This window comes from Malaclemys terrapin, chromosome 8 (assembly GCF_027887155.1).
Source record: "Malaclemys terrapin pileata isolate rMalTer1 chromosome 8, rMalTer1.hap1, whole genome shotgun sequence".
Lineage (NCBI taxonomy): Eukaryota > Metazoa > Chordata > Testudines > Emydidae > Malaclemys > Malaclemys terrapin.
The window spans coordinates 56,029,782-56,055,188 of NC_071512.1; the positions used below are offsets into that span (position 1 = coordinate 56,029,782).

The window sequence follows — 25,407 nt, forward strand, 5'->3', positions numbered from 1 at the left end:
TGTTATTTTTGTTGCATGTTTGCAGAGTCTAGCATGATGGAGTCCCAGTCCCTGACTGGGTCCTCCAGTTGATAATACCACAATGAAATAATACCATTTTGTATAATTGAATACTGGAGGTTCACTTTGGCTTTAAAAACACACTCACACTCACTCCAGTGTCTTCCCTTTTTTAAGGGCTTGTCCTTTTATGGAGCTTCATTGGTGCAATTCAGTAAACTAGTAGATTGGTTATGTTCATGTTTTAGAGTATGCAAGATTACTTAGATGATCAATGTATTTTAAGACCATAATTTGACTTTCCTTAAAATGTAAACATATATGAAAAGTTCTACTGATGCTGAATTACTTTTTATTTAAAATCCACTATTTTAGCACTTACTTTAAAAGGCAGCATATTGATGTGAGACATAACAGATGACCAAATATTTTGAGCTTCTCTGCTGATTCTGTTGCCCCCGGGTAACTACCGCTGTGTACTCTTGTCGGTATTGATGCTGATAAAAAGCCTTAATTTAGGCATTTTGCCTTAGAAACTGGAGTCTCCAAATTCTCTGGGTAGTTGTTGTATCTGCCTTTTTTCCATCAGGAGCAGTGACCCGCTGGGTAATGTGAGATGAGAACTGCATTTATGAAATGCCCAGTCTCACTCAGACTTTCAGAAGCAAAAAAAACATTTCTGGAGTCACTAGCATCCCAAAGTGTTAAGGTTTATCTGTGCAAGAAAGTTGCACTGGCTTAACTTGTGGTAGGATATAAAAAACAAAAACAAAACACTTAGTTAAATTGATGAAAAAGGCTAGGAGGACAAACTCATTTTAACCAGGTTTATTTTTATTCAGTTGAACTCAATAGCTTTAAGCTAAACAAAAATAAGTTTAGTTTAAGCAGAAATAAACCGCTCTTAAACTGGTTCAATGCCCTGTGTGGCTACTAAGTTTTATGTCTGCACTACAGCTGCTGTAGCTGTGTGGCTGTAACACCATAGCGTAGATCAGGGGTCGGCAACCTTTCAGAAGTGAAGTGTTGAGTCTTCATTTATTCACTCTAATTTAAGGTTTTGCATGCCATTTTTAGAAGGTCTCTTTCTGTAAGTCTAGAATATCTAACTAAACTATTGTTATATGTAAAGTAAATAAATAAGGTTTTTAAAATGTTTAAGAAGCTTCATTTAAAATTAAATTAAAACGCAGAGCCCCCTGGACCGGTGGCCAGGACCCGGGCAGTATGAGTGCCATTGAAAATCAGCTCGTGTGCCGCAGGTTGCCTACCCCTGGCGTAGATGCTTCCTACATTGACTAACTTTTTAAGTGTTGACCAGGCCTTATTTAACTAAAACTGGTTTAAAAATCTCTAAAGTTAAATCAGTCCAACTGTGTATGGAGATAAGGCTTTGGATATCAGTTAAAACCATTCCAGAGTTTCCATTCAAAAGAAGTGACCAGTGGCTGCCACAAATGCTGCTTTGTTGAACAGTATTTTTCAAGAGATATCAGAGATGGAGTCGATGGCAAAAGGTTGTTATATGCTGAGGGCATAGACTGAGCATCCAAGAGTATTTGTGTCCAAAATACATCAAATATTGCCTATCTCAGCCCCTGATATGCTTTAGTATGTGTGTAGCTTTAATTTTTCTATATGGTAGCTGTCTGTCTGCAGTTAATCCAAAACCCAGCGTATATTTAGCTCCAGGATTTGTTGATTAGTGAGATTGTGCGCACACAATCTGTCCACTGAGGTGGAACAATAACAGCTGTTGTGCAGCTGTACACCTCATCCTGGGAACTTTTCTCATAGCCAACTAGGCCTGTGAGGAAGGTGATTGAAGCATTTTAAAGGTCCCTTCCCACTATTGCTTTAACTGTTTGGAGCACTGAAGAACAACCTTCCATTACTCCACTACTACCCATTCTCTTTTGTGTGCAGGTTCCGTGTTGATGTTTCCCATTGATGTTGGCAGGGCAAGTAAGCCCATATTGCAGCCAGTTCTCCAGTGACCTGAGTAGTAGAGAAAATATTCTTTTAGCTGTGGACAGGCCATTGATATACTCCATTTTTTCCCTACTTGTAATCGAGGCTGAAGAAAGGCAGCCAATGTACACGATCTCAATTGCTGGAAAATGCATACAATAGCTATTGTCCTTTAAAGCTACACTGTAGAGTACTGGAAGTTGCCTTGCAAGGCTTGTCTGAAATTCCTTAGGACTGCTTTAACAGAAGTACTTATGTTTCTGAACAGCCCAGCACCCGACTGCATTTCCAGTGCAGAAAGGATTTCTCACCCCTACCCCCAGAGATGTGAAGCTGTTAAAAATGTTTCTTCATGTAGGAGGTTTCAGCAGAATTCCTTGACTTGGCACTGGGTGAACGAAGGCTGGATTCTTATTGTTCTGTTCTGCCACCTCCACACCCTGTAGCTCTTAATGCAGGCAGTATTTCTCCGTTTTGAGTATTCCATTCAGCAAAACATCTGCACTTCATCTTTGATACGGGGCAGGAATGTCATAGACCAAAGCAAAGAATGTAGCAGAACATTGAGAAGTTAAATATTTTCTTGGGGGTGTAAATCCCCTGGGTGGTTCATGTGTGCTCTATGGGGGTGGATGTTCCAGTCACTGGAAAGAATCCATTAGGGAGGATTATTTGCTGATTGCCACAAACCTATTGGGAGATAAGTATGGGGTGGGAAGGTCATTTTACATTCACTGTCATGGAGGGGGAGGAAGCATCTTTCATTTGTAAATCCCTAAATTATTCTTGATTTGGAAAAGTCTTTTCAGAGACTCTGAGCTTATTGGCCAGGAACTTCCCTCTTGTTCTGTCCTTCCCAGTGGATAAACTGAATGAACGCAAGCCCTATGATCCAAATTCTAAAGTAAAGGCTGTCATGGAGTAGTGAAAGAGGACCCCATGATAGCAATAAGGGTCCTTGTTACTCCTGATTTTCTGAAAGTGGGGAGGTCTTTGATATGTGCCAGATTGTTCTCCCCTGTAACTGTACTGGTGTACCGCTTAACTATTGGGTTAATACAGTATTATTCCCAGTGATGCGTTTGACTGCATATTCACAGGAAATAATATCAGATCAAACACTAAAAGAGTGAGGAGTGATTAACTAGGACAGGTTTCAGAGGAGTAGCCGTGTTAGTCTGTGTCCACAAAAAGAATAGGAGTACTTGTGGCACCTTAGAGACTAACAAATTTATTGTAGATGCCACAAGTACTCCTATTCTATTAACTAGGACATAATTCTTAAATACACTTCTACCCCGATATAATGCGGTAAAGCAGCACTCCGGGGGAGGCGCGCTGCATGCTCCAGTGGACTCAGTAGGATTTGGCAGTGATGAGTTTGGGATTCATAACAAGAAAACATTCTTGTTCTTATGAGCTACAAAATTAAGATATAGTTTAATCTTGAGAAATTAGATTTTTTTTTTAGCAGATTTTGTTGCAGTTCTTCAAACCCCATGAAAACACATGTGAACGTTGCTCAGCCTAGGTAACTAACAGTTTATGCACGTGTAGAGGTCACATGAGTTTTAAGGTACAGTGGTCTGAAGTTTAGTACAGTATAATGTAGAAATTACATAGATGTTCAGAAGTGCAACACAAAGTTATCAAACAGATGGAACTGATGTCCATCATAGACCTGCTTTGGTGACACTTGAACTTGCCTTTTTGTGTGTTCTGACAGTTTGAGGTCAGGTTTTCATCAGGGCTTTGTCATACATTTTATAACGCGTTACTTGTTAACTAGGCCGACAGGGTTGGTACCTCCTTGTTTAAGGGAACAAAACACAGTACAAAACTCTCTCTGCGCCAATGAACCATTTGAATCTCATCTCCAGGGTGTTTGATTTGTTTTGTCTATAGGAAAGGCATTTGACATCACATATGTGCGCCTGAAGTTTCACACCAGTCGGCCTGAGAGCTTTGCTATCTACAAACGTACCAGGGAAGATGGTCCGTGGGTACCTTACCAGTACTACAGTGGCTCTTGCGAGAACACGTATCAGAAATTAAACCGAGGCTTTATCCGGACTGGGGAGGATGAACAGCAGGCACTCTGCACGGATGAGTTCAGTGACATCTCTCCACTCACAGGTGGCAATGTGGCTTTTTCAACACTGGAGGGGCGGCCCAGTGCCTACAATTTTGACAACAGTGCTGTGTTACAGGTATGCGGGTAGGAATTGGATAAGAGGCATGCAATCTCTTTGTTATCTGTGCACTATTAGAAACTAAATCTATATGTCTCTGATATGCTGGTAGGCTTAGCAAATGGATACAGCGAACAGTCCAGCATTTCAGAGATAATGGAGAAAATAGATTGATATTAGAAACTTGATATTTGCCTCATCTGTATGTATATTCTGACCATACTTCAAAAAAGTGTTGTTTTTCCTCCCTCTGCCTCTCCCACCCTGAGGTGTGTGGCTGTGCCTTTGTCTGGAGGTGTTTGGCTGCAAATTTAGTATACATTAGATTTGTTTTCCATTCTTGCTGGGCTATTTTGCAAGGGAACTGCTGTTCATTAGATTTGTGCAGTTTTGCAAGTACACATACTTGCATCTTGTTCTTTCTTTGCTGAAGATATTTCCTACTGTTTCTTAGCACATAGCAGTAAAGGCATGAGAGGACTGGAGAAAGCACATCAAGTTAGTAAAGGAGCCTGGAAAATGTATTTGAATGCGGTTTACAAGGAAAAACATTCGAACCTAGAGGGAATGGCAAAAGTTTTAGGGCAGGCTCTCAGGAGATAAGGAGAGAAAATATTGGGTGGGCTTCATGAGTGACTTCTGGCACCAACCCTATTTTTATGTGAAAGCTAGTGCTAATGACGGGAACACTATAGTGCCTTTGAGCTTTGCATTGGTGGTTTGATTCTCATTTTGGTGGGGTTTTTATCTCCGTTAGGAATGGGTGACGGCTACTGACATCCGAGTGACCCTCAATCGTCTGAACACCTTTGGAGATGAAGTTTTCAATGATCCAAAAGTTCTCAAGTCCTATTATTATGCAATTTCTGATTTTGCTGTGGGTGGCAGGTGAGTAAATCATTACTAATAAAAAGCCATACTTAGTACTGGCATAGTGCTTTAATCATTAGACTGCTTTAAGGACATTAATTATACTAGACCCATTGAGATATGCTAAAGCAGAAGCACAGTAAAATGTGTTTTATGAAGCCTGTAATTACTCCTAACCAAAACTGTATCTAAGTGCATGAAAGAGCTGTTTCGCTTATGTCAAATGGAAAATAGCTATAGCATGGGAACTTTATCCTGTTAGAAATCCACACAACACTCCCTCCTAGATCTTCAACTTTGTCTGCATTACCATTGCTGATTATAAACTGTAGGTAGACAAAATTGAAACTAAATAGATTTAATATTAAAAAAGAATCCACATGATGTGGATGTGATTTTCATATTTAATTGACTTAAAAGCCTCCATTTTTTATATGCCACAGAATTTCAGATCTGCCACAGAAACCAGAGTTGTCCTTGCCACAAAACTTAGGTCAAGTTTTCCGCAAAAGTTCTTCCTTATTTAAGAAAAGTGGCCAGATCTCGGAGAGTCTTCAGTCTCTAGGATATCAGCCTGCTCTGTGTGTGACCTGGACCTGGGGAGCTTAAAACATATTATGTCTGAAGTCAATACATTCATTTCTCCTGTTCTGCAGGTGCAAGTGCAATGGCCATGCAAGCGAGTGTGTGAAGAATGACTTTGGGAAGCTATCGTGTAACTGCAAACACAACACTTTTGGGGAAGACTGCGAGAAGTGCCTTCCCTTCTACAATGACAGGCCATGGAGAAGAGCAACAGCAGAGAGTGCCAATGAATGTTTGTGTAAGTGGCTTTGTACAAGAAAAATCTTTGTGGTATATTCCACCGCCTCTACTCTCAGGCGGGTGGCAGCCAACCACAAGTAGTCTTTTTTAATATTTAGTTTAGTTACTCTGTCAAATTCTGTCCACACTAGAGTCCACATTTTAAACAGTTTGCAAACACTTTTATGCCTGTGTGTGTAGTTACAGCGCATGATGGGTGGGATTTTCTAAAACACGTCAGTGACTTAGGAGCATAAGTGTCTCACTGACGGATCCATGGGGTCTGGTCTATGCCACAGCCTGTAACCAGTCCCTTGAGAGTGACCTGTTTAGTGTGCCAAACTCCAAGGGTTCATGCAGTTCCACAGGGACACATCCATGGCCTCCAAGACTGGGCCTTCAGGCATCTTTGATCCCTGTCTCTCCATGGCTCCTTGCAGTGAATTCAGCCAAGCCAAACTCCTGTGAGAGGCTTGTGCTGTACCCCTTCAGGGCTCAATGCTCTCGGTGAGTATTTGCAGTGACACCAGGCAGCCTCTTCAAAACAGAGTAGGATTTATTAGTCACCTGGCATAGAGAATCTGAAGGTCCTTAGTTCAGCAAAGAGTGGCAAAGTTAAGTCTATAGTCTATCCTGGCCAAGCCAGTGCAAAAAGTCCTCCAAGCTGCTGTGGACTCCATTTCTGGCTCTGGCTCTTTGTCAGGTCAAGGTGAGAGCTACTAAGTCCCACCAAAAGCCAGCTCTTAACCCTGCATTCTGACACATCTTGGTCCATTGTTCTCAAGCTGAGGCCCCTGGTCTGCCTTCCTGCCAAGAGGTGGGAGAAAACCTCCTTCCTCTGGGTTGTTGGTTGCTAGATGTCAATGTCTTGGCTGTGGGAGTTTCCCATTGTCTTTTTCCAGATTCTGTATTGATACGGGTTAGTTTCAGCAGGCTCCAGCCAGTTCCTTAATGACACATTCATTCCACTCCATACAGTGACATGACACAACAGCCATGCCTCCTGTTCTGTCCCAAGAGCAGATTTAACCCCCTTTTCACCCACTGTGTATCAAGGCAAAGCATGGGGGAAACTGAGGCACGCATCAGTATTATAAAAATATTACAGAAAATTTTCCCTTCATCACTGGGACTTGTGCTTGTAAGTCACTTAGGCACTTTTGAAAGTCTTGTCTGTTACATTTGGAAACTACCCAGTCCGCACAAAATGGATCACTTCAACTAAACATTTGAATAATGTAGAAGTTTGTAGCAAAGCCTTATCATAGTGAAATCCCAAATTTCCAGAGAAAAAGGACCAGACTCATAGGGGTTCCCTCTGGTTTTGAGATAGAGCTAAAACTTAATAGACATCTCATTTGGTTATCAAGAATGTAATGGAAATGTAATGTAGGACCCAAGGTCCTTTTGTGACAGAACCCATTAATGTAGGTATGTTGTTACCATTTATCTTTTGTATTGTGGCACCACATTGGGTGCTCAGTCAGGATTTGGGTACCATCGTGTTAGGTGCTATGCAAACAAGTTAGGTCCCTGCCTCAGTCTAGTATAAAAATATAGTAAATGCAATTGGCTGAGCACACCCAGAGTAGAACTGACCCAGCAACTTGTTTAAAGAGGTTGGGACTTTGTTTTAGGGATGCATTTGAGTCCTAGCCATGGGGAGTCCCTTTTCTGGAAAAATGGATAGTTTTTGGTCCTGCATGGCATCCTAGTTCAGCATAAGTTATCTTACACTAACAAAGATTTTGTGCCATTCTTCCTCAGGAGGACCCAAAGAAATATGCCTAAGTGTCTCATGGTTCTCAATGAACACAATAACGACGTAGCTCTGAACTCCATTGCCATGAAGCAGACGATTGCTTAGCTTCTGGAAATAGGGTGCAGAAAGATATCTGAAGGCTGAGTCTTGTGCTTATCAGTAGAAATACTTCACAGAATTGCTAGAAACTCCCATCCGAACTCCATCAGTATCACTGACAGATCCCTAACATGAGGTGTGTTCTTATAGTAGAACATCTACTGAAGAATAGAATTGTGTCATCCAGTAGTTGCATACCACAAAATTATATGCACATGGTGCTTAGAGGGCCCCCAGAAGAAAGAGAAATGGGATTGTTTCTGGTGTGCAGCATACTGCAGGTCCTGATGAATGCAGTGGCCTTTTAACTGAAGAGTTCAGTTAGTATTCAGTGACCTCTTCCCTTTGCAGTCAGAGTTCTTGATCTCCAGAATATACTCAGACTTCATCCCGGTCCAGGCTATTGCAAAGGTGCAGTGGTTCTAATGTATCTCTTAAAAATAAGCCGGTTTATTCGTGCGGTCTTCTGTTAGGAGCTATTGCGCCTCGTAGTTTACTTACAGGGGTGGAGGGTGGAAGACTTTCAGACAGGAACCTTCTTCCTGTCTGACCGTATATTAGTATTAAAAGTTCCCAGTTGTTGATACAAGTCCTGTGACTTCAATTGACAGCCCACTGAAACCAATGTCTTGTCTACCTCACTCCCTAGAAATAAAAATCTCTCTGCATGGGAGGGAGAAGAAACTTTTCTCACAGGCCTTTCTGGAAGGCTTGTGTCACTGTTATCTTCTCTCACTGTTTTGCATGCCTGAAATAGCATTACTGTGTGGGAAGGCAGCAGGAAGCTGTAGCCCAGCTGGCAAGGGAGCAGCATGGAAATTAGTATTCCTCCTGACATACATAGAAAACAGTGTTTTTTCAACAGAGTATTTGTTAAGACTAGCTTCTTCCACCTAGCAGAGGGAAGGAAACCAAATACTTCTGGCCCGTGCTGCTGTTTTCATTGATTGGAATGGCAAGAGCAGCGTTGTTTAGATTCCATCTGTCTTTGCTGATTAAGTCTGTGTGTACCAGCAGTACCTACATCCCTATCACACATTAACACAATCTCTCTGACTCTTTGACATCTGCTTTTCCTTCACCCCAGATTAATTTCTAATTCATTTTGTTTTTGTTGCATTGCTCTCTGTTATAATAACCATGTACATCTTCTCCCGGACCAATCGCTCTTCTGCTGACTTTCCTACACCTTGTTTCTGGGGCAGGTCTAGTATTGTAGGTGAGAGTAGGATACCTTCCTATGGATATGAATTGATTTAACCTTGTGCTTTTTCCCACAGCCTGTAACTGCAATGGGCGGTCACAGGAGTGTTACTTTGATGCTGAACTGTACCGCTCCACGGGCCATGGTGGTCACTGCATTGGCTGCTTCGATAACACTGATGGTGCCAACTGTGAAAGGTGCCGGGAGAACTTCTATCGCCTTGGAAGTGAGGAAGGATGTTTACCATGTAACTGTAATGCTGTTGGTAAGTCAGGATGCAGAATCTTCCCTCCTGTAAACTTAAAAAAAAAAAAAAAAAGAAAGGAAAGAAAAGAAAAGAAAAAGAAAAGTGCACAACATATACTATTTCAGCTTAGAATTGTTAAGTAACCTGCTCATATTTTGATCTGATATCTTCAAGGAAAATGCACGGCAGCCAAGATCATAGACTTTAAGCAGATACAATACATATACAATAGTTCCTTTTCAAATGCATTCTAGAAGGGCTTTTTCTGTATATTATAACATGCTGCAGTGATGGGCAAGGCCCTGGACACACCCAGTAGGTGGAACTTTGGAGCTGTTGCAGTCCAGCAGAATTTTTTCAAATCATCTAGGTATCCAAAAGCAACATTTTGAATACCTTGTTTTATTAAAGGGTGAATGAACTAAGACATTTGTGGTAGTGTATCTAATCACCATAAAATGTGAACCAAACTAACTAACTTTTTAAAAAACTCTTTTGAAGTAAAGTCAAAATACTCTGCTGGATATTTTTTTTAAGAAAAAATTTCTGTCATAAGAACAAATTAATAGTAGTCAAGCAAATTACCTGACCTATATTGGGATCAGTCCCACAAATAATAAGAGGAATGGGGAAAACAAAAAGGTAGTGGAATCTAAGGTAAGAGCTGATCATCCAAAATAGACCAGCTGAAATAAATTAGGTCTGGCAGAGTCCCTCACTAGCTGCCTTGAGAGCATGTTGCAAGCACTATCTCCCTATGAACTCCAGAAGGGAAGTTCCACATTCAAAAAACTTTTGACCAAGAAAGGCATGCCAACGCCCTTTTCTTCCCTGCCTCCACCCCCAAACTTTCCCTGAGCCTTATGTTAAGATCAAGTCAGGCCAACTGTAAATGCCAAGTAGGGACATGGGAAGAGAGGTGATTGCTCAGGTATGTGGGGGCAAATTACAAAGGTCTTTATAACTTAATACTAAGCCCTTGACTTGTAGCTCAGGGTATGTTGGCATCCAGTGTGTATTAAGTATGTGGAGTTGATTTAGGATGATATTTTTATCTACGTAATGTTTTTATAAACAATTATAGACTGGATCACACGGAGTTTGAACTTTGAATGTATATAGGAAAGGTTTTGTGAGTCCTTCACTCTTAATTATTCTGTCTGGTTTAATCCTCTTATAATTGTGTCACTTGCTGTTACACACAGCTTTTTAGTGCAGCCTGAAATGGAAGGCAGAAACCATTGCTTTTTATACATAAAAAGTTGCGTTATATTACATATTTGTTCACTTACTAGCCCTTAGAACACTGACATTTTCCCAGACTGCTAGCCAAACAAATGCCTGGGAGAAAACATTCTGTCTTTAAAGAATTAAAGAAGCTGATTAAACTGTGTCTTCAGGACCAAACTCAGGGAGCATGTTTGTGTCCCTTTCACAAGGGGAAAAAAAAAAGGTCGAAATTTTCATTCAGATGCAATTTTATAAAACGTAGCTTTAAGACCATTCCTTGCTACAAATGTGAGGCTTGTTCATGTGTTCCTCTACCAATCCTCCTCAATACTATTAGGTTTAGCATTCAAAGTCTATCAGTGTGATGTATAGCGGTTTCTTAGCATTTACATTCTACCAGTATGACGTACGGCATGTGAGCTGTGTGAGGCCAAGTGTTCCTTCTCAGTGCTCTTGTCATCTGGCCTCCTGATAGGGAGGAGGAGAAGTTTGAGCTGTTACAGCACCGTGTCCTTTAGGAGCTCACTCCTTGACCACAGACAGCAAAAGAGAAGGCTGACCTGGCCAAGAACAGCCCATGTTCAGGAGCCTATCTTGCAACACAGGAAAGTTGGGGAGAGCCCAGGCTGGCTGGAAAAAGGAAACCTACATGTAGACAGTCTGCCCCAGAGCATGGGCTAGGAGAGGGGAGCCTATTGGGTATTATCTGTGTGTGAACTAGCAGCACTTGTAGACTTGGTGGGGCTTGAGAAGGCAGAGAAGTGGGAGAACCAAGGAAGAAAATCTGTATGTGAAGGGAACTAATCAGGGGATACCTTGGCAAAGGGGGAAATGAAGATGATTGGGCTGCAGAGAAGAGACTTGAGAAAAGGAGGGTGGGGACAAGAAGACTGCAAGTGCTGTACTGAGGGAAGGATAATGAGAAGGCATGGGATAAACTGGAGATGCAGAGATAACAGTGAGAATGGAAGAGACAGTAGGGAGAAAACCCAATGAAAAGGAGCAAAAATGGTACAAGGAGAAAATGAGAATAGAAGTGGGAAATGGGAGAGAGGAAAATGGAAAGAAAAGCAAAACAAGTGCAAGGTCAGTACAGCTTTATTACAGATGTAAAGATATCATTTGAGTGATGTCATGGGAGTACACGTTTATGAACAGTCAAGTAAATCAGATGCTGCCCGTAGGCTCTTGGCAAGTTTTCATTCTAGACCTTGGAGTGATACATCACTGTTCTTCTGTTCCCTCTCCCTGCATATCCCCCAAAGCTCTCTTAGCATACAGTTTGATCTGCAACAGCTAATGTAATCACACGCTCTATTAAAGTTCCCTTTTTTCTCCTGTTCCCATAGGCTCTCTCAGCACTCAGTGTGATAACTACGGCCGGTGCAGCTGCAAACCAGGAGTGATGGGAGATAAATGTGACCGATGCCAGCCAGGGTTCCATTCCCTCTCAGAGGCTGGGTGCAGGTAAGGGATTCTTTTCCTGTAGTTAAAATAGAAGGTGAAGGAGCTACTGCTCAAGAGGGGAATGTGTGAATTTTCCTGTAAACTTTCTTTTCTTCTGGTTTCTGTACCCAGTTCTCAATGAGTTTCTTTCTCCTCTCCACTGTCTCCATCAGGCTATGTTCATGCAATCCTGCTGGCAGCACAGATGACTGCAGTATCGAAACAGGGCGATGTACCTGCAAGGACAACGTGGAGGGATTCCACTGTGAGAGGTGACTTGCCCTTTCAGTAGCTCTGTTGCATATGTCTCAGGAGTGTTCTTGGTCGCTGTGTGTTTTGAAAAAAGATGAAGAAATAACTTCTTACTCTTGCTCATTTTTAGATGTAAACCTGGATTTTTCAATCTGGATCCAGCCAATCTGAGGGGCTGCACCCCTTGCTTCTGTTTTGGTCACTCCTCGGTCTGCACCAATGCCGTTGGCTACAGTATCTACAGCATTGTCTCCAACTTCCAGACTGGTAAAGACAGATCTTCCTTTGACTTCAAGGCTGTGCTGTGGACTTCAGTCTAAAAATTAACTCTTTCCTTCTGCTCCTCTTCCCCTTTCCCTGTGCTGGGTTACTGTAGCCAAGGCATTCAAATTGTAGGTACCTAAATATGTAGTATCACTTTTGGAAGTGCTGAGTACCTACAATACACATTAAAGTCAATAGGAGGTGCTCAGTGTCTTCAAACATCAGACAGTTTTTATTTAGGTGGCCAAATATGGATTTAGATGCATGACTTTAGGCTTGAAATGTTTTAATGTATATGTGTACTGAGGATGTAAACACTTCTCTTTACGCTTAATGCCGGCAGCTAGGGGAAGACATTTGCTCAATTTGAGAACCTAGCCAAAAGTTTGGGCTTCTAAACTTTATAATATAACAACTCTTGGGGGTTGAGTTCAGTGTGATTTTGGCAAAATGTGGCTTCTGGCTGCTTCCTGTTGTTTTCATTGGTAGCCCTAGAATCAGGGCAAGACCCACTTTTCGTACAATCTCTTTTTGCTTTCATGCAGCAGTAAGCTGTATGGGCTGCTATGCAGCTTGGAAATCCTGCTTCTTAATTAAAATTCTCCTGGGGAAAAAAAATGTTTAACGGAAGCCTGAACTTCAAAGTATGAAAGTCTCTACAAATTTCACAAAACCCCAGATATTTGCATGTTCTCCCATCCCTACTTAGTATTATGGTTTTTCTGATTATAGAGCGGTTTAAAAACTCTGCTCTTTGAAAGTTAGAGAAAATGGTGGGCATAACGTGTGTGAAGTTAGCACTTTGTAAGTTCTGGGTTGAACTGGTAACATAGCAGTTTCTCTTTGTAAAAGGGTGGAAACAATGACACAAACTTCCTAATGCATGTTAGCACCAGTGCATAAAATGTAAGCTAGAAATTCCCTGGGTGACACATTGTGTTCCGTGCGTGATATGGTATCTGTGATGGGTTCGGTCACAGAGTCCCCCTTGGGACTGTCACTGATGTGCTGAAATTACCTCTGAGCCCGTTTTCCACTGCCAGCTTGGGACTCCAGAACCCTGCCTTGTTGAGCCAGACATGCTTGTCTGCTGCAAAACAGACCCCGATCTGGTCCACGCCCCCAAAGCTGCAGACTTTAACCAAAAACTGCTCAGCAAGTCATCTATCTCCAGCACCCAGACACCCAGCTCCCAATGGGATCCAAACCCCAAATAAATCTGTTTTACTCTCTATAAAGCTTATACAGGGTAAACTCATAAATTGTCCACCCTCTATAAAACAGAGAGATATGCACTGCTGTTTGCTCCCCCGGGTATTAATCACTTACTCTGGGTTAATTAAGAAACAAAAGTGATTTTATTAAGTATAAAAAATAGGATTTAAGTGGTTTCAAGCAATAACAGATGGAACAAAGTAAGTTACCAAGCAAAATAAAACAAAACACGCAAGTCTAAGCCTAATACATTTAAGAAACTGAATACAGGTAAATCTCACCCTCAGAGATGTTCCAATAAACTTCTTTCACAGATTAGACTTCTTCATAGTCTGGGCTCAATATTTTCCCCTGCTACAGTTTTTGTTAGTTCCAGCTCAGGTGGTAACTAGGGGTTTTCTCATGACTGCCAGCCCCCTTTGTTCTGTTCCACCCCCTGTTATAGCTTTGGCACAAGGCGGGAGTCTTTTCTCTCACTGGGTCCCCACCCCTCCTTCTAAATGGAAAAGCACCAGGTTTAAGATGGATTCCAGTACCAGGTGACATGTCCTGTGAGACCCCCAAGCCTCCATTCTTTCTGGCCTGACTCACGAATACAGGAAGGCTTACAAGTAAACAGAGCCATTAACAACCAATTGTTTTAGTTAATGGGAGCCATCAAGATCCTACGCCACCTTAATGGCCCACACTTTTTGCATAATTACTATAGGACCTCCGAGTAATACTTCATATTTCTAGTTTTAGATACAAGAATGATACATTCATACAAATAGGATGAACACACTCAGTAGATTGTAACCTTTGTAATGATACCTTACAAGAGACCTTTTGCATGAAACATATTCTAATTACATTATATTCACACTTATATACATATTTTCATAAAACATATGGAGTGCAACATCACAGTATATACCTTATAGAGCATTTCCTCTTGTAAATCTGTATTTCAGGGGAGGAAGAGTGGCGTGCTGAACAGCGAGATGGCTCTGAAATTTTACTCCGGTGGAGTGTGGAAACCCAGGACATCTCTGTTATCTCAGACAGCTATTTCCCTATCTATTTCATTGCACCGGGTAAGTAGAGTCAGAGACTAGGTTCTCTCTAAAAATTCACTACATTACCATATAGTAAATCTTCACTTTTCTGCCCCTAATTGAGAGTTTCGTTTCTATTTCAGGCAAGTTTTTGGGCAACCAGGTTTTGAGTTATGCTCAAAATCTGACCTTCTCCTTTCGGGTGGATAGGCGGGACACTCGTCTTTCTGCAGAGGACCTGGTGCTTGAAGGGGCTGGGCTTAGAGTATCTGTGCCTCTTATTGCTCAGGGCAATTCCTATCCTAGCGAGAACACAGTGAAGTATGCCTTCAGGTGAGTGAGTGTTCCCTGTAACATGAAAAGAGTCGGGGCTGACTGGAGAGGAAGGAGAGTAATTGCTGTAACAGGAATCTAGCCTGGGGTGGACAGTGTTCTCAGAAGGGACAGTAAGAAAACTGGAACTGTTAAGGTTGTTTTTTCAAAATGGAATTCATAATCATGCCATCAGATGAATGCAGTGCATATGGCCTAGTAGTACTACATACTTATATCCTAAATGTGTTGTAACAGCATATAATTGCTCGAATGGTCCATTGAAAGAGCACATCCATCAGCATGTGAAAGCTGTAAACATAGAAAATGATACATGCCTCTTCTCCATAGGCTCCATGAAGCAACAGATTACCCGTGGAGGCCTTCTCTTACCCCATTTGAGTTTCAGAAGCTGCTTTACAACTTGACTTCTATCAAGATCCGTGGAACATACAGTGAGAGAAGTGAGTCATTCCACTACTTGGGAAAGTGGGTCTAGGGATGAGACATGGTGTGGTTTCCACAACAGCTGTATATGGGAGAGGTGCAGATTATCTCACTGCTGCAGAATGGCAGTGGCCACCATATTTCAGATCCTAATTATAAATACCTACGGGTGGTTGGTTGTCAGTCCATGTCTCATGCTTTGCATCAGTCTGCCTTATGACATCTTGTTTTCTGAGCCACTTGCAGTGTACCTACTGTCACTGTGATATGAATCCCTTGCAGGAGGCCAAGGATCCACAGTCTCTGTTCCTTTGGGCTTTAAAAAAAAAAAAAAAAAAAAGACTTCAGCATTTTTGTCATGACCATGCATAGAGCTGATTAATGAAAATCTGGGAGCAGACCAGATTCACCCCAGAGTTCTGAAGGAAGTCGCCGCAGAGATGCCAGGATTCTTTAACACAGGGGTGGCCAACCTGTGGCTCTGGAGTCACATGCGGCTCTTCAGAAGTTAATATGCAGCTCCTTGTATAGGCATCGACTCCGGGGCTGGAGCTATAGGTGCCAACTTTCCAATGTGCCGGGGAATGCTCACTGCTCAACCCCTGCCCCCACTCCACAGACCTTGCCCCCACTCCACCCCTTCCCATCCCCTCCCCTGACCCTGCCGTGCCCTCGCTCCTCTTCCCCCTCCCCTCCCTACCCCCAGAGACTTCTGCACACCACGAAACAGCTGATCAGGAGGTGGGGGAGGGAGGAAGGGAGGCGCTGATCGGTTTGGCAGCCCGTGGGCGGGAGGCACTGGAAGGGAGAGAGCTGATGGGGGGGGGGCTGCTGACGTATTACTGTGGTTCTTTGGCAATGTACACTGGTAAATTCTGGCTCCTTCTTAAGCTCAGGTTGGCCACCCCTGCTTTAACGAGTGTGGCACCTACTCTAGTGCTATTACACTTGTAATGTAAAGAGGAAAGAGACAGGAAAACACAAAACAGATGAGAGATAATTGTTCTAAGTGGGAAGGGCCTGATCCCAAAACCACCCCATTTTACAGAACCTCTGTTTACTTCAGTGGGAGTTCCACATAAGGAGGTGCTGTGGGAACTGGCTGTGATTAGGGACAGAACATTGATGGCCTTGAACACCGTTGAGAGATTTTCATGCTAAAACAAATAGATTTAAAAAAAAAGTTATGAACGTTTTAGATTGGGGAATCTACAAGAATTTGAAGTGGAATTTTTTTACACAAGAGGAATGTACCGATAATAAAATAGAGGGTAGGAAGTTGGCAATGTGACTTATCTGATGAGCATTCCAGCTGCTGCTACTATCCCATGATATGTGGGGTTCTGTTTGGAGTTCTAGAGCTGTTACACTAGAGCAAATATCCTTACGTCAACATATAACAGTCATTTTACATCTGTCATAGAACTCTGCCTAAGAGGAATTACTAGGGAAAGTCACCTTAAGGTACCAAGGGGAGGTGCCTTTGGAGGAGAAAAACCCAAAAGAGAGTGGGCAGAGGGATGTCTAGGTAGTGTCTTCTTTCTCTTACTGTGACAGTGTGGTTCTGATGAAGAATCCACTGCATAAATTTTAAAGATTCAAGAGGGCTTGTCTGTCCTTGTAACAGGGAAGGTTAGGAACCATTCTTGGTTTCTGAATGGAACTATAAACAGTGCACACACGAGGAATGATTTTTACTGCCAAAATGTATTTACACAAATTGTGTTCTTTGCATCCTGCTATGTTTTGTATGGTGGTTGTTTGGCAAGCTGTCATCTCTACATATCTGTGTATCTCATCCATAGGGAACTGCCTTCTCTGCTTTCTGGCCTTTGTTCTCTCTGGGTTACTTGGCATCCTTCTCGCATCAACCTAAGCAACTGCTGACTTTCCTGCTGAAGTAATAGCAAACACATCTCTTCCGACACTGGGTGGTCTATCTCTGACTTGTGTGTTAATATACTGTATTGGGCTCGTATCATACCATTTTTCCTGTGTGGGTAATTAAATGCTTCTCTTCCCAATCTCTTTCCAGGTGCTGGATACCTGGATGATGTCACTATTGTGAGCGCTCGTCCTGAGCCTGGAACCCCTGCAACCTGGGTGGAGAGCTGCACTTGCCCAGCAGGATACCATGGGCAATTCTGCGAGCACTGTGCCCCAGGTTATAGGAGGGAGACACCTAGCCTTGGGCCATACAGTCTGTGTGTGCTGTGTACCTGTAATGGGCACAGTGAGAGCTGTGACCCAGAGACTGGTAAGGAGGAAGACTGGGAGCAAGGGGGGCAGCATGAGGAGATCTGATTTTTTTTTGTTTTAATTTTTTTTCTTTCTGTGTGAGGAATGGGATGGGGATAGTGACTGGAACAATATTAAAAACATATCCTGGTATTTTTCTCTCCCCTCCTCCCCCCCCCCCCCCCCCAAAAAAAAAAAAAAAAAACAACCCACCCACCCCCAAACCCACAGGTGCTTGCGACTGCAGAGATAATACTGCAGGCCCTCACTGTGAGAAGTGTAGTGATGGGTATTACGGAGATGCAACTACAGGCATTTCCTCAGACTGTCAGCCATGTCCGTGTCCAGGGGGCTCCAGCTGTGCCGTAGTGCCCAAGACTAAGGAGGTGGTGTGCACCAACTGTCCTGCTGGTACCACAGGTGCGTTCTTTATTCAGAGCTTCCACATCCCACCTGCCCAGAGAGAGCCTTCTTACACCAGGTCTGCTGCTTTGCACAGACCTGGTGTAAGAAGAGAAATGAGCAGAACTGATCCCTTCTGTATTTTGTGGTTGCTTTTTTCTTAGCAGACAGCTTGGTAACTAGTATCGAGCTCTTTGTTGCCATAATTCTTGGAATTCTATGAACTGAAAAAAGCCAAATGTTTCTCTTTCCTGAATGGAGAAACTGAGATTTAGTCTGAGCAAAGTCTGAAAATACTTGGGATACATGAGCCGTGATCATTTCTGATACCAAGCACTGTTAATCATATGGAGCGGGGTGGAAAATGGGATAGTCACTAAAACAGGCATGAGAGCTGTTGAATTTTTCTGTTAAAATCAGGATAAAATTAGAGGGCATATCTTCCCTCTGCCAGTCCGGCAGACATTGCATGTTGTTTGCTGCAGCAGGTTTGTTCTGCCTTGGAAGCCATAGGCTGCAGTGATTCATCAGGACAGGTGAACTTATGTACAAATCCATATTGTTTTTTACAGCCTAAAACAAATGTCTCAACAGATATATATCTTATTTTAAATAGTAAATTGTAAAGCAGATGATGGTGGTAACCCTTTAAGTAAAGCTCTTCTTGTCTATCTATAATCAGCAAATACAACTCAAAGTGGCAGGCCTTCAGCTGAATTTAGGCTTGACACCAGGGAGTCAAAAGTAGAGGGCCCTTTAAACGCTTACAAATACTTGGCTAGATGACTGCCTCTGAATCCCTGCACTGGTTTGTTGTATCTGCTCAAACACAAGAATATGCCATCTCCAGATCAGCTTGGGGGAGTTGCACAGACATGCAATAGATTGATTTTTTTTTTTTTTTCTTTTTGATTGTGTGTTTTTTGTTATTGGCTCAAACGGCTAAGTTCAGATCTAGATCCAGATTGCCTTAAAGATTCAGGCTTATCTTTATTTATTACTGCCACATCTGGCATGCCCACACTAGTCAGTGCCGAGCCTGCTGGGCTCTGCTGCTCTCACCTCCCTCCCAGTGTGTCCTCACTTATGGTGAAATGATTGTGATGTGATGGAAGGGAAAGGGGGAAGTTCGCATGTGAAAGAGCTGCCTGAGAAGCAGAGCTTTTAGCTTGCATGGGGCGGTCTGGCAAATCTTCTGTGGTTTCCATCCCCGTCTTAAGGGGTACGACAGATCAGAGTCACCACTAACATCTTAGTAGAACATTGGGAAGGGGGGGAAGAGTATTGAGCTGTTTTGTGCAGGTAGTTATAGTGAGGGAGAAACTGGGGACAAAGTTTTTCAGGTGTTGCCTAGGGAGGCCAAGGGGCTGAATTGTGTATTTGTGACTGCCTAGGGTGGGGAGCTGGAGTCACTGCAGGGCTGTCTTCTATATGGAGTCTTCTGTCCTTGTTGCAGCATCACAGCCTCCTGTAATGGAAATGGCTGGTGGGTCTCCATATATCTGTCTGCTTGCTTTAGCTGATCTCAGTTGTTACAATTAATAGAGGCAGGCATTTTTTGTATTTTATATTTTGGAACTTAATCTGTGCTGGAGTATAGATTAACTAGTGTGTGAAGTCTGGAACAGGTTGGAGAATTGTGATATTAAAGTAGCACAAAATTATGACAAACGTGCAGATTGCAAAATTAGTGGCTTTTTAGTCCAGTGTTTCTCAATGACTGGTCTGTGGACCAGCGCCGGTCCCTGAGATCTCTCTGACACACTTTAGGAAGGGAGCAAAAGGGTCTCTGGTATCTAAATGGTTGAGAAACGCTGTTTTAGACTTTTCAAGTGGACAGAATACTGAGAAAAAACGTATGTGGAAAGTTGTGCATTAGTATCTCATTGGCATGTTTCTTAAGAACAAATCAGAGTATTTTTGGAGTGACACAAAGGTTTTTAAATCACAGTTTAACTGGAAATCCAAAGGTAGCTTTAACTATTGGAGGTTGTGACTGACTCCTCCATTGTAGTGCTTTGAAGCATGAGCTCTTCCTGGTCACTTCACATCAGACGAGGAAAAAAGTGATGAGGGACTCACTTTGCAGGAGAGGCTGTAGGGTAGTGGTTCTCAAACTTTTGTAGTGGTGACTTCTTTCATATAGAAAGCCTCTGAGTGCGACCCTCCCCCCTCCCCCCTTATAAATTAAAAACACTTTTTATATATTTAAAACCATTATAAATGCTGGAGGCAAAGCAGGGTTTGGGGTGGAGGCTGACAACTCACGACCCCCCTCCCCCCATGTAAGAACCTTGTGACCCCCTGATGGGTCCCGATCCCCAGTTTGAGAACCCCTACTGTAGGGGAATCCAGGTTACCTTGTAACCGCTGGCTGCCTACTGTGACATGTATGCTTGTTCTGCCCCCAGGTAAAAGATGTGAGCTATGTGATGACGGCTATTTTGGAGATCCACTTGGTGAAAATGGCCCTGCCAGGCTTTGCCGTCTCTGCCAGTGCAGTGACAACATTGATCCCAATGCTGTGGGGAACTGTAACCGCTTGACAGGGGAATGCCTGAAATGCATCTACAACACAGCTGGCTTCTACTGTGACCGGTGCAAAGATGGTTTTTTTGGGAACCCCTTAGCCTCCAGCCCTGAGGTTAAATGCAAGGGTAAGTGCCTTTCTCAGCTGTTTCACGTGAAAATCAGAACCCTTTTCATGGCTACAGATGCCCCTTCTTATGGCACATCCTTGGAATGATTGAACGTTTTGGCCCCATAGATCTGTCCTTTTGTGGTCTGACATCATAATAGGGAAAATGTCAGAACTCAGATTTTGGTGCTGCATGCAGACCTATCAACTGCAGTGCTAGATTTCATACTATGCTGATGGTTATGGCTTGATAAAATGGCGTTGCTGTAAGCCTATCGAGTGGCCTGTCACAGTGTGAGCATTGTATGTGGTATGGCGGTGCAGCTTACGATTTGAATTCATGTGCTATCTGGCATGTTTGGAGGTTCCAGTCTAATGCTGGTATTCTGCTAATTACTGGGAACATGTTCCCCTTTCCATCTCTGGCAGCGTGCAGTTGTAATCCTTATGGCACAGTAAACCAGCAGACAAACTGCAATCAAGTAACTGGGCAGTGTGAGTGCCTGCCACGTGTCACTGAGAGGGACTGTAGTGCCTGTGAGCCTGGCTTCTACAACCTACAGAGTGGACGTGGCTGTGACAGGTGAGGTTGGCCTGCAACTGTGGCAGCAAGTGTGTTTTTCAGGGGGAACCATACTTAACCCTGATTTCAGCATCCATAACCGGTGGATGGGATTTTCTATGAACAGTGATAGGGCAGGAGGAGAGGATTAGTCATAGAGCAGATCTGATAAGGGTTCTATAGAGAAGGGTAATTTATAAATAGAAACCATGTTGTGATTACAGGCGAAGACTGGTAGGTGAGGGTTCTGGATCCCATTCCTAGCTCAGTCCCTTCGTGATCTTGCACAGTTCAGTTAATTTCTGTGCCTCGCTTTCCGTATCCGAGACAGGCACAGCAATACCCACCTCACATGGAAGGTGTAAGGCTTACTGCTTGCATAGGACCTCTGAGATCCTTAAATGAAAGGTGAAAGTGCAGCCTATTGTTTTTGATGGGTTTTTTTATTGTCACTTGAAATATCGTCTCCTTCAATAGGTGCGACTGCCATCCGCTGGGTTCCACCGATGGCCATTGTGACATACAAACAGGGCAGTGTGAGTGTCAACCAGGCATCACCGGGCAGCGCTGTGAGAGATGTGAGGTCAACCACTTCGGATTCGGACCTGAAGGCTGCAAACGTAAGTGGTGGGTTGGAGAAGGAGGGGAAGTGGAAACCAACACGACGTGTCTCCGTTTTCTCATCTCTCCTTGCCTGCCAGCTGCTGCTTTCTTCTCACTTCACCAGCCCCATGTTTAATGTGACAAACAAGGGTTGTCTTATTGTGTCCACATCCCGGACAGTGGGTGAGACCTGGTCCCAGTGAGGGTGTTTGAATCTTGATTTATTTGTAAGAGTTTCTTTTTCTGTCTCTGGGGGTCTCTGACTGCATTTACTTGTAGACATCTACTTCTTTTTGGCATAAACACTTGCTCTGAATATTTTTCCAGAACAGTTCTGTTTTCTGCTCTCTAAGCTCCTGCGTCTCTATTCTGGAATGTGCCCGTAAGTTGCTGACTCAGTCCTGAGAAGAAACAAAGTGTAAATGTGATACAAATATAGGGCTGGATCTACATCATCTTTCCAACTTCCTCGTTACTGTGAGAGCAAATTAACTATTTGCAGATCCTTCTAATGAGATGGACCAATACAGAGAGGTCAGTTTGTGGGGCACTGGTGTGAATAGTGTCTCAAACTGAGAAGTTACATCTTGCGTTTTGCCTGATACAGTGCACAGAAGTGTCAAGCCTCAAACTGTGTTTTGGTGCCCTGCTGTGTTGTTCTTTCAGAGAATAGTCTGCAGTTCAGAGCAGTTCTCAGTCTCTTTTTCTCCCAACCAGTCTGATTCCCATGCTTTAACTTTTATGCAGCATGTGACTGTGACACCGAGGGCTCTCGCTCCCTGCAGTGCAAGGAGGATGGTCGCTGTGAATGTAAGGAAGGCTTTGTGGGGAGCCGTTGTGACCAGTGTGAAGAGAATTATTTCTACAATCGGTCCTGGCCTGGCTGTCAAGAATGTCCTGCGTGCTATAGACTGGTTAGAGATAAGGTAAGACCTGCAATGTAACGCTCTGCTTGTCTCGTATTACTGCTGGAGGCTGACAAACACCAAGTAGCATACCCCTCTGCTGCTTGCTGGGGGATGAACTCTTCTGAGAGAGACAGACATGGATCTAGATCTACTTGCATGGAGATTCTCACACGGTGTCTGAGCGACACCTCCTGGAAGCTGAAACAACTGACCAGTACTTTGTGTCTCAGCTTTTGGAAGGAGGCTGTTTATTTCTGTCCCCCTATCTCCTTTGCTTAGGTGGCAGAACAACGCGAAAGGTTGCAGGAACTGGAAAATCTTATAGCAAACCTTGGTACAGGAGATGAAACGGTGACTGATCAGGCCTTTGAGGACAGACTGAAGGAGGCAGAGAGAGATGTCATGGACTTGCTCCGAGATGCACAGAACAGCAAAGGTAGGTTGAACTGATCTGACAAAGGGTGCCATGGAACTAACGATTTGCTGTATTCCTGGTCCATTAGAGTAGCAAAGCTTCTTTTTGTTACTGTATAATTTGCATCAGGAGTTGTGAACATTTCAAAACACTGTTGAGGAAGTGTGCATGGGGATGGTTGTATTTTATTCCTGACAATATTCATGGCTCTGTATAATAAACAAAAATAAAGAGCTGTCTAAAACCGACAAAAAGACAACTGGCCCACTCAGAGGAGAGACTAATTTAAAGAGGCTTTTACTTATTAACTATGAAAATTTTTCTGCTTGTTTAAAAATATACATATACCTACATTAAGGGTATGTCTATTTTCATAGTATTCACCAGTAGCAATGTTGCTGCTGTTGCTCATAGCTTTCCCAAAATAATTTTGTTGGGCCTAAACATTCCTTGTTTGGTCTTAGCCCAGAGATGAATAGGTTATGTTTTCCGGGTTTGTTCAAGCTCTGTTCTCTGTAGGTTCTTGTGCTGCCCTCATCACCATAGCATGTCTGCGTCTTTCAGCAGTTTGCTAAGTGACATGACTTACGGTGGGTATATGCATGTTTTTAAATATACATGTTGTGCGTTTGTTAGAGAAGACAGTTGTCAAAGAAACACACCTTGAGCTTGGAGCAGAAAGGAATGAGACTTGTGGTGGTTCTTAGTTCCTGTGCAAGTTTGTTCCATAGTCTCAGTACAGCCTTGGAAAAAGCTCCGTTTTCTACACGGACAAGCTTTACCCTCTTGGTAGAGAGTTCCATGGTGCCCAAGGAGCTGAATTGTCGACCATGGTCTTCATCCTGGAGCTTTTGGCAGTCTTTAAAAGATATGCTGGGCCCAGGCCGTTGAAGGTCTAGAAGATAAGGATTGTGGGTAGCCAGTATAGAGAGCCAAGGACAGGTTTGATGCGCTTCTAGTAGCCCCTGTTGAGGATGACACATGCTGCAGAATTTTGTGCTAGTTAGGGTTTCTTAGGGGCTGATAGCTTCATCCCCAAGAGTATCACATTGCTATAGTCCAGGAAGGCAGTGACAAAGGTGTGTATGACCAAAGCCATGTCGCTGTCTGCCAGGATGGAAAAGAGCCTCCTAGCCAACCAGAGATGGTAGAAAGCACTACTCACAGGTGCTGTTGTGCGAGAGCTTAGTGTCAGTGAGAAATCCAGGGGTACTCCTAAACTACACTCTTAATTGACCAATTGTGGGTGTTTGCCTTCAACCAAAGGAGACTGCGCCATGGCTGCACATTCTTCTATATGCTTTCCTCTGCCCACCGGCATCACCTCTGTCTTGCTTGGGTTCTGCTTCAGTCAGCCACTGTTCACCCATGAGCTGATTCCATGCCAGCGCTGAAGCCATATTGGTGGCCGTGGTGTGGTCAAGGGTATCCGCTTCGGTCAGCCTCTGTATCATCTGCATGGTGCTGGCACCTGAGTCCATGTCCTCTGACCAATTCAAGACACACTCACCAGCCAAAGAGGTCGTAGTTTGGATTGACAGGTGTTGGTCTGAGACTCTTATAGGGTGTCCAGCACTACATGAGTGATTGCACTGAACTTTGGGACTAAAAGTGGACTGTGTGCTGGCCGGCATAGGAGGAGCAAGTCCATGCTGTCTGAGAAACCTTCCCAAAGGTGCACAATCATTTCAGAAATTAGGATAATAGTTCTTCGTAGTGCTTGGTGCTGGATCTATATGACCTGCTTACGTAAGTGATTTGAGTGCACAGGTGGGTCATAGGATTGGGTCTTTGGTTGGTTTGTTTCCCAGTCCTCACTTGAGGAGGTAAATAATTCCCCTTTTACAAAACTCAATTCAGTGTTTAAATGTTCAGCATTGTTACTGTTTGGGGGGGGTCTTGTGGCTCCTTAAGACTCTAAATAGCTTGACCTTTGGCCTGCAGGGTCACTTTACCTTTGGGGTCTCCTAGGGTATGTCTACACAGCATTTTGAAGCTAGTGGGAGCCTCAGACTTGGGATAGTGGGGCTCATGCTGGTGCGCTAAAGATAACAGCACTTCAAAGTTGGGGCTTGGGCTTGGGCTTAAGCCAAAGCCACTGGGGCCTCGGGAGGGCTGAGCTCCAGCCCGAGTCATAGCTTCAAAGTGCTGTCTCCAAAGGTGTCTGTAGAGTGCTAGCATGAGTCCCACTTCTCCTCAAGCCTGTCCATCTGGGCCGGGAGGCTCGCTCCCATTCAGTCCAAAATGCTGTGTAGACATACCTTTAGGTTACCTGCATCTCAGGAAAGG

General features: G+C 43.4%; 1 protein-coding gene across 1 annotated transcript in view; it reads left to right on the top strand.

The window, feature by feature from the left end:
- Positions 1–25,407, top strand: part of LAMC1 (laminin subunit gamma 1) — a 128,423-nt gene that overhangs the window by 93,094 nt on the left and 9,922 nt on the right. The window contains exons 2-18 of the mRNA XM_054037613.1: positions 3,877–4,181; positions 4,921–5,051; positions 5,690–5,856; positions 8,979–9,167; positions 11,729–11,846; positions 11,999–12,097; positions 12,208–12,344; positions 14,510–14,632; positions 14,737–14,926; positions 15,257–15,369; positions 17,388–17,609; positions 17,822–18,010; positions 20,404–20,649; positions 21,060–21,213; positions 21,670–21,812; positions 22,543–22,721; positions 22,983–23,139. Of these exons, the coding sequence (XP_053893588.1) occupies positions 3,877–4,181; positions 4,921–5,051; positions 5,690–5,856; positions 8,979–9,167; positions 11,729–11,846; positions 11,999–12,097; positions 12,208–12,344; positions 14,510–14,632; positions 14,737–14,926; positions 15,257–15,369; positions 17,388–17,609; positions 17,822–18,010; positions 20,404–20,649; positions 21,060–21,213; positions 21,670–21,812; positions 22,543–22,721; positions 22,983–23,139 (2,862 nt within the window). The remainder of the gene's footprint in view (positions 1–3,876; positions 4,182–4,920; positions 5,052–5,689; positions 5,857–8,978; positions 9,168–11,728; positions 11,847–11,998; positions 12,098–12,207; positions 12,345–14,509; positions 14,633–14,736; positions 14,927–15,256; positions 15,370–17,387; positions 17,610–17,821; positions 18,011–20,403; positions 20,650–21,059; positions 21,214–21,669; positions 21,813–22,542; positions 22,722–22,982; positions 23,140–25,407) is intronic.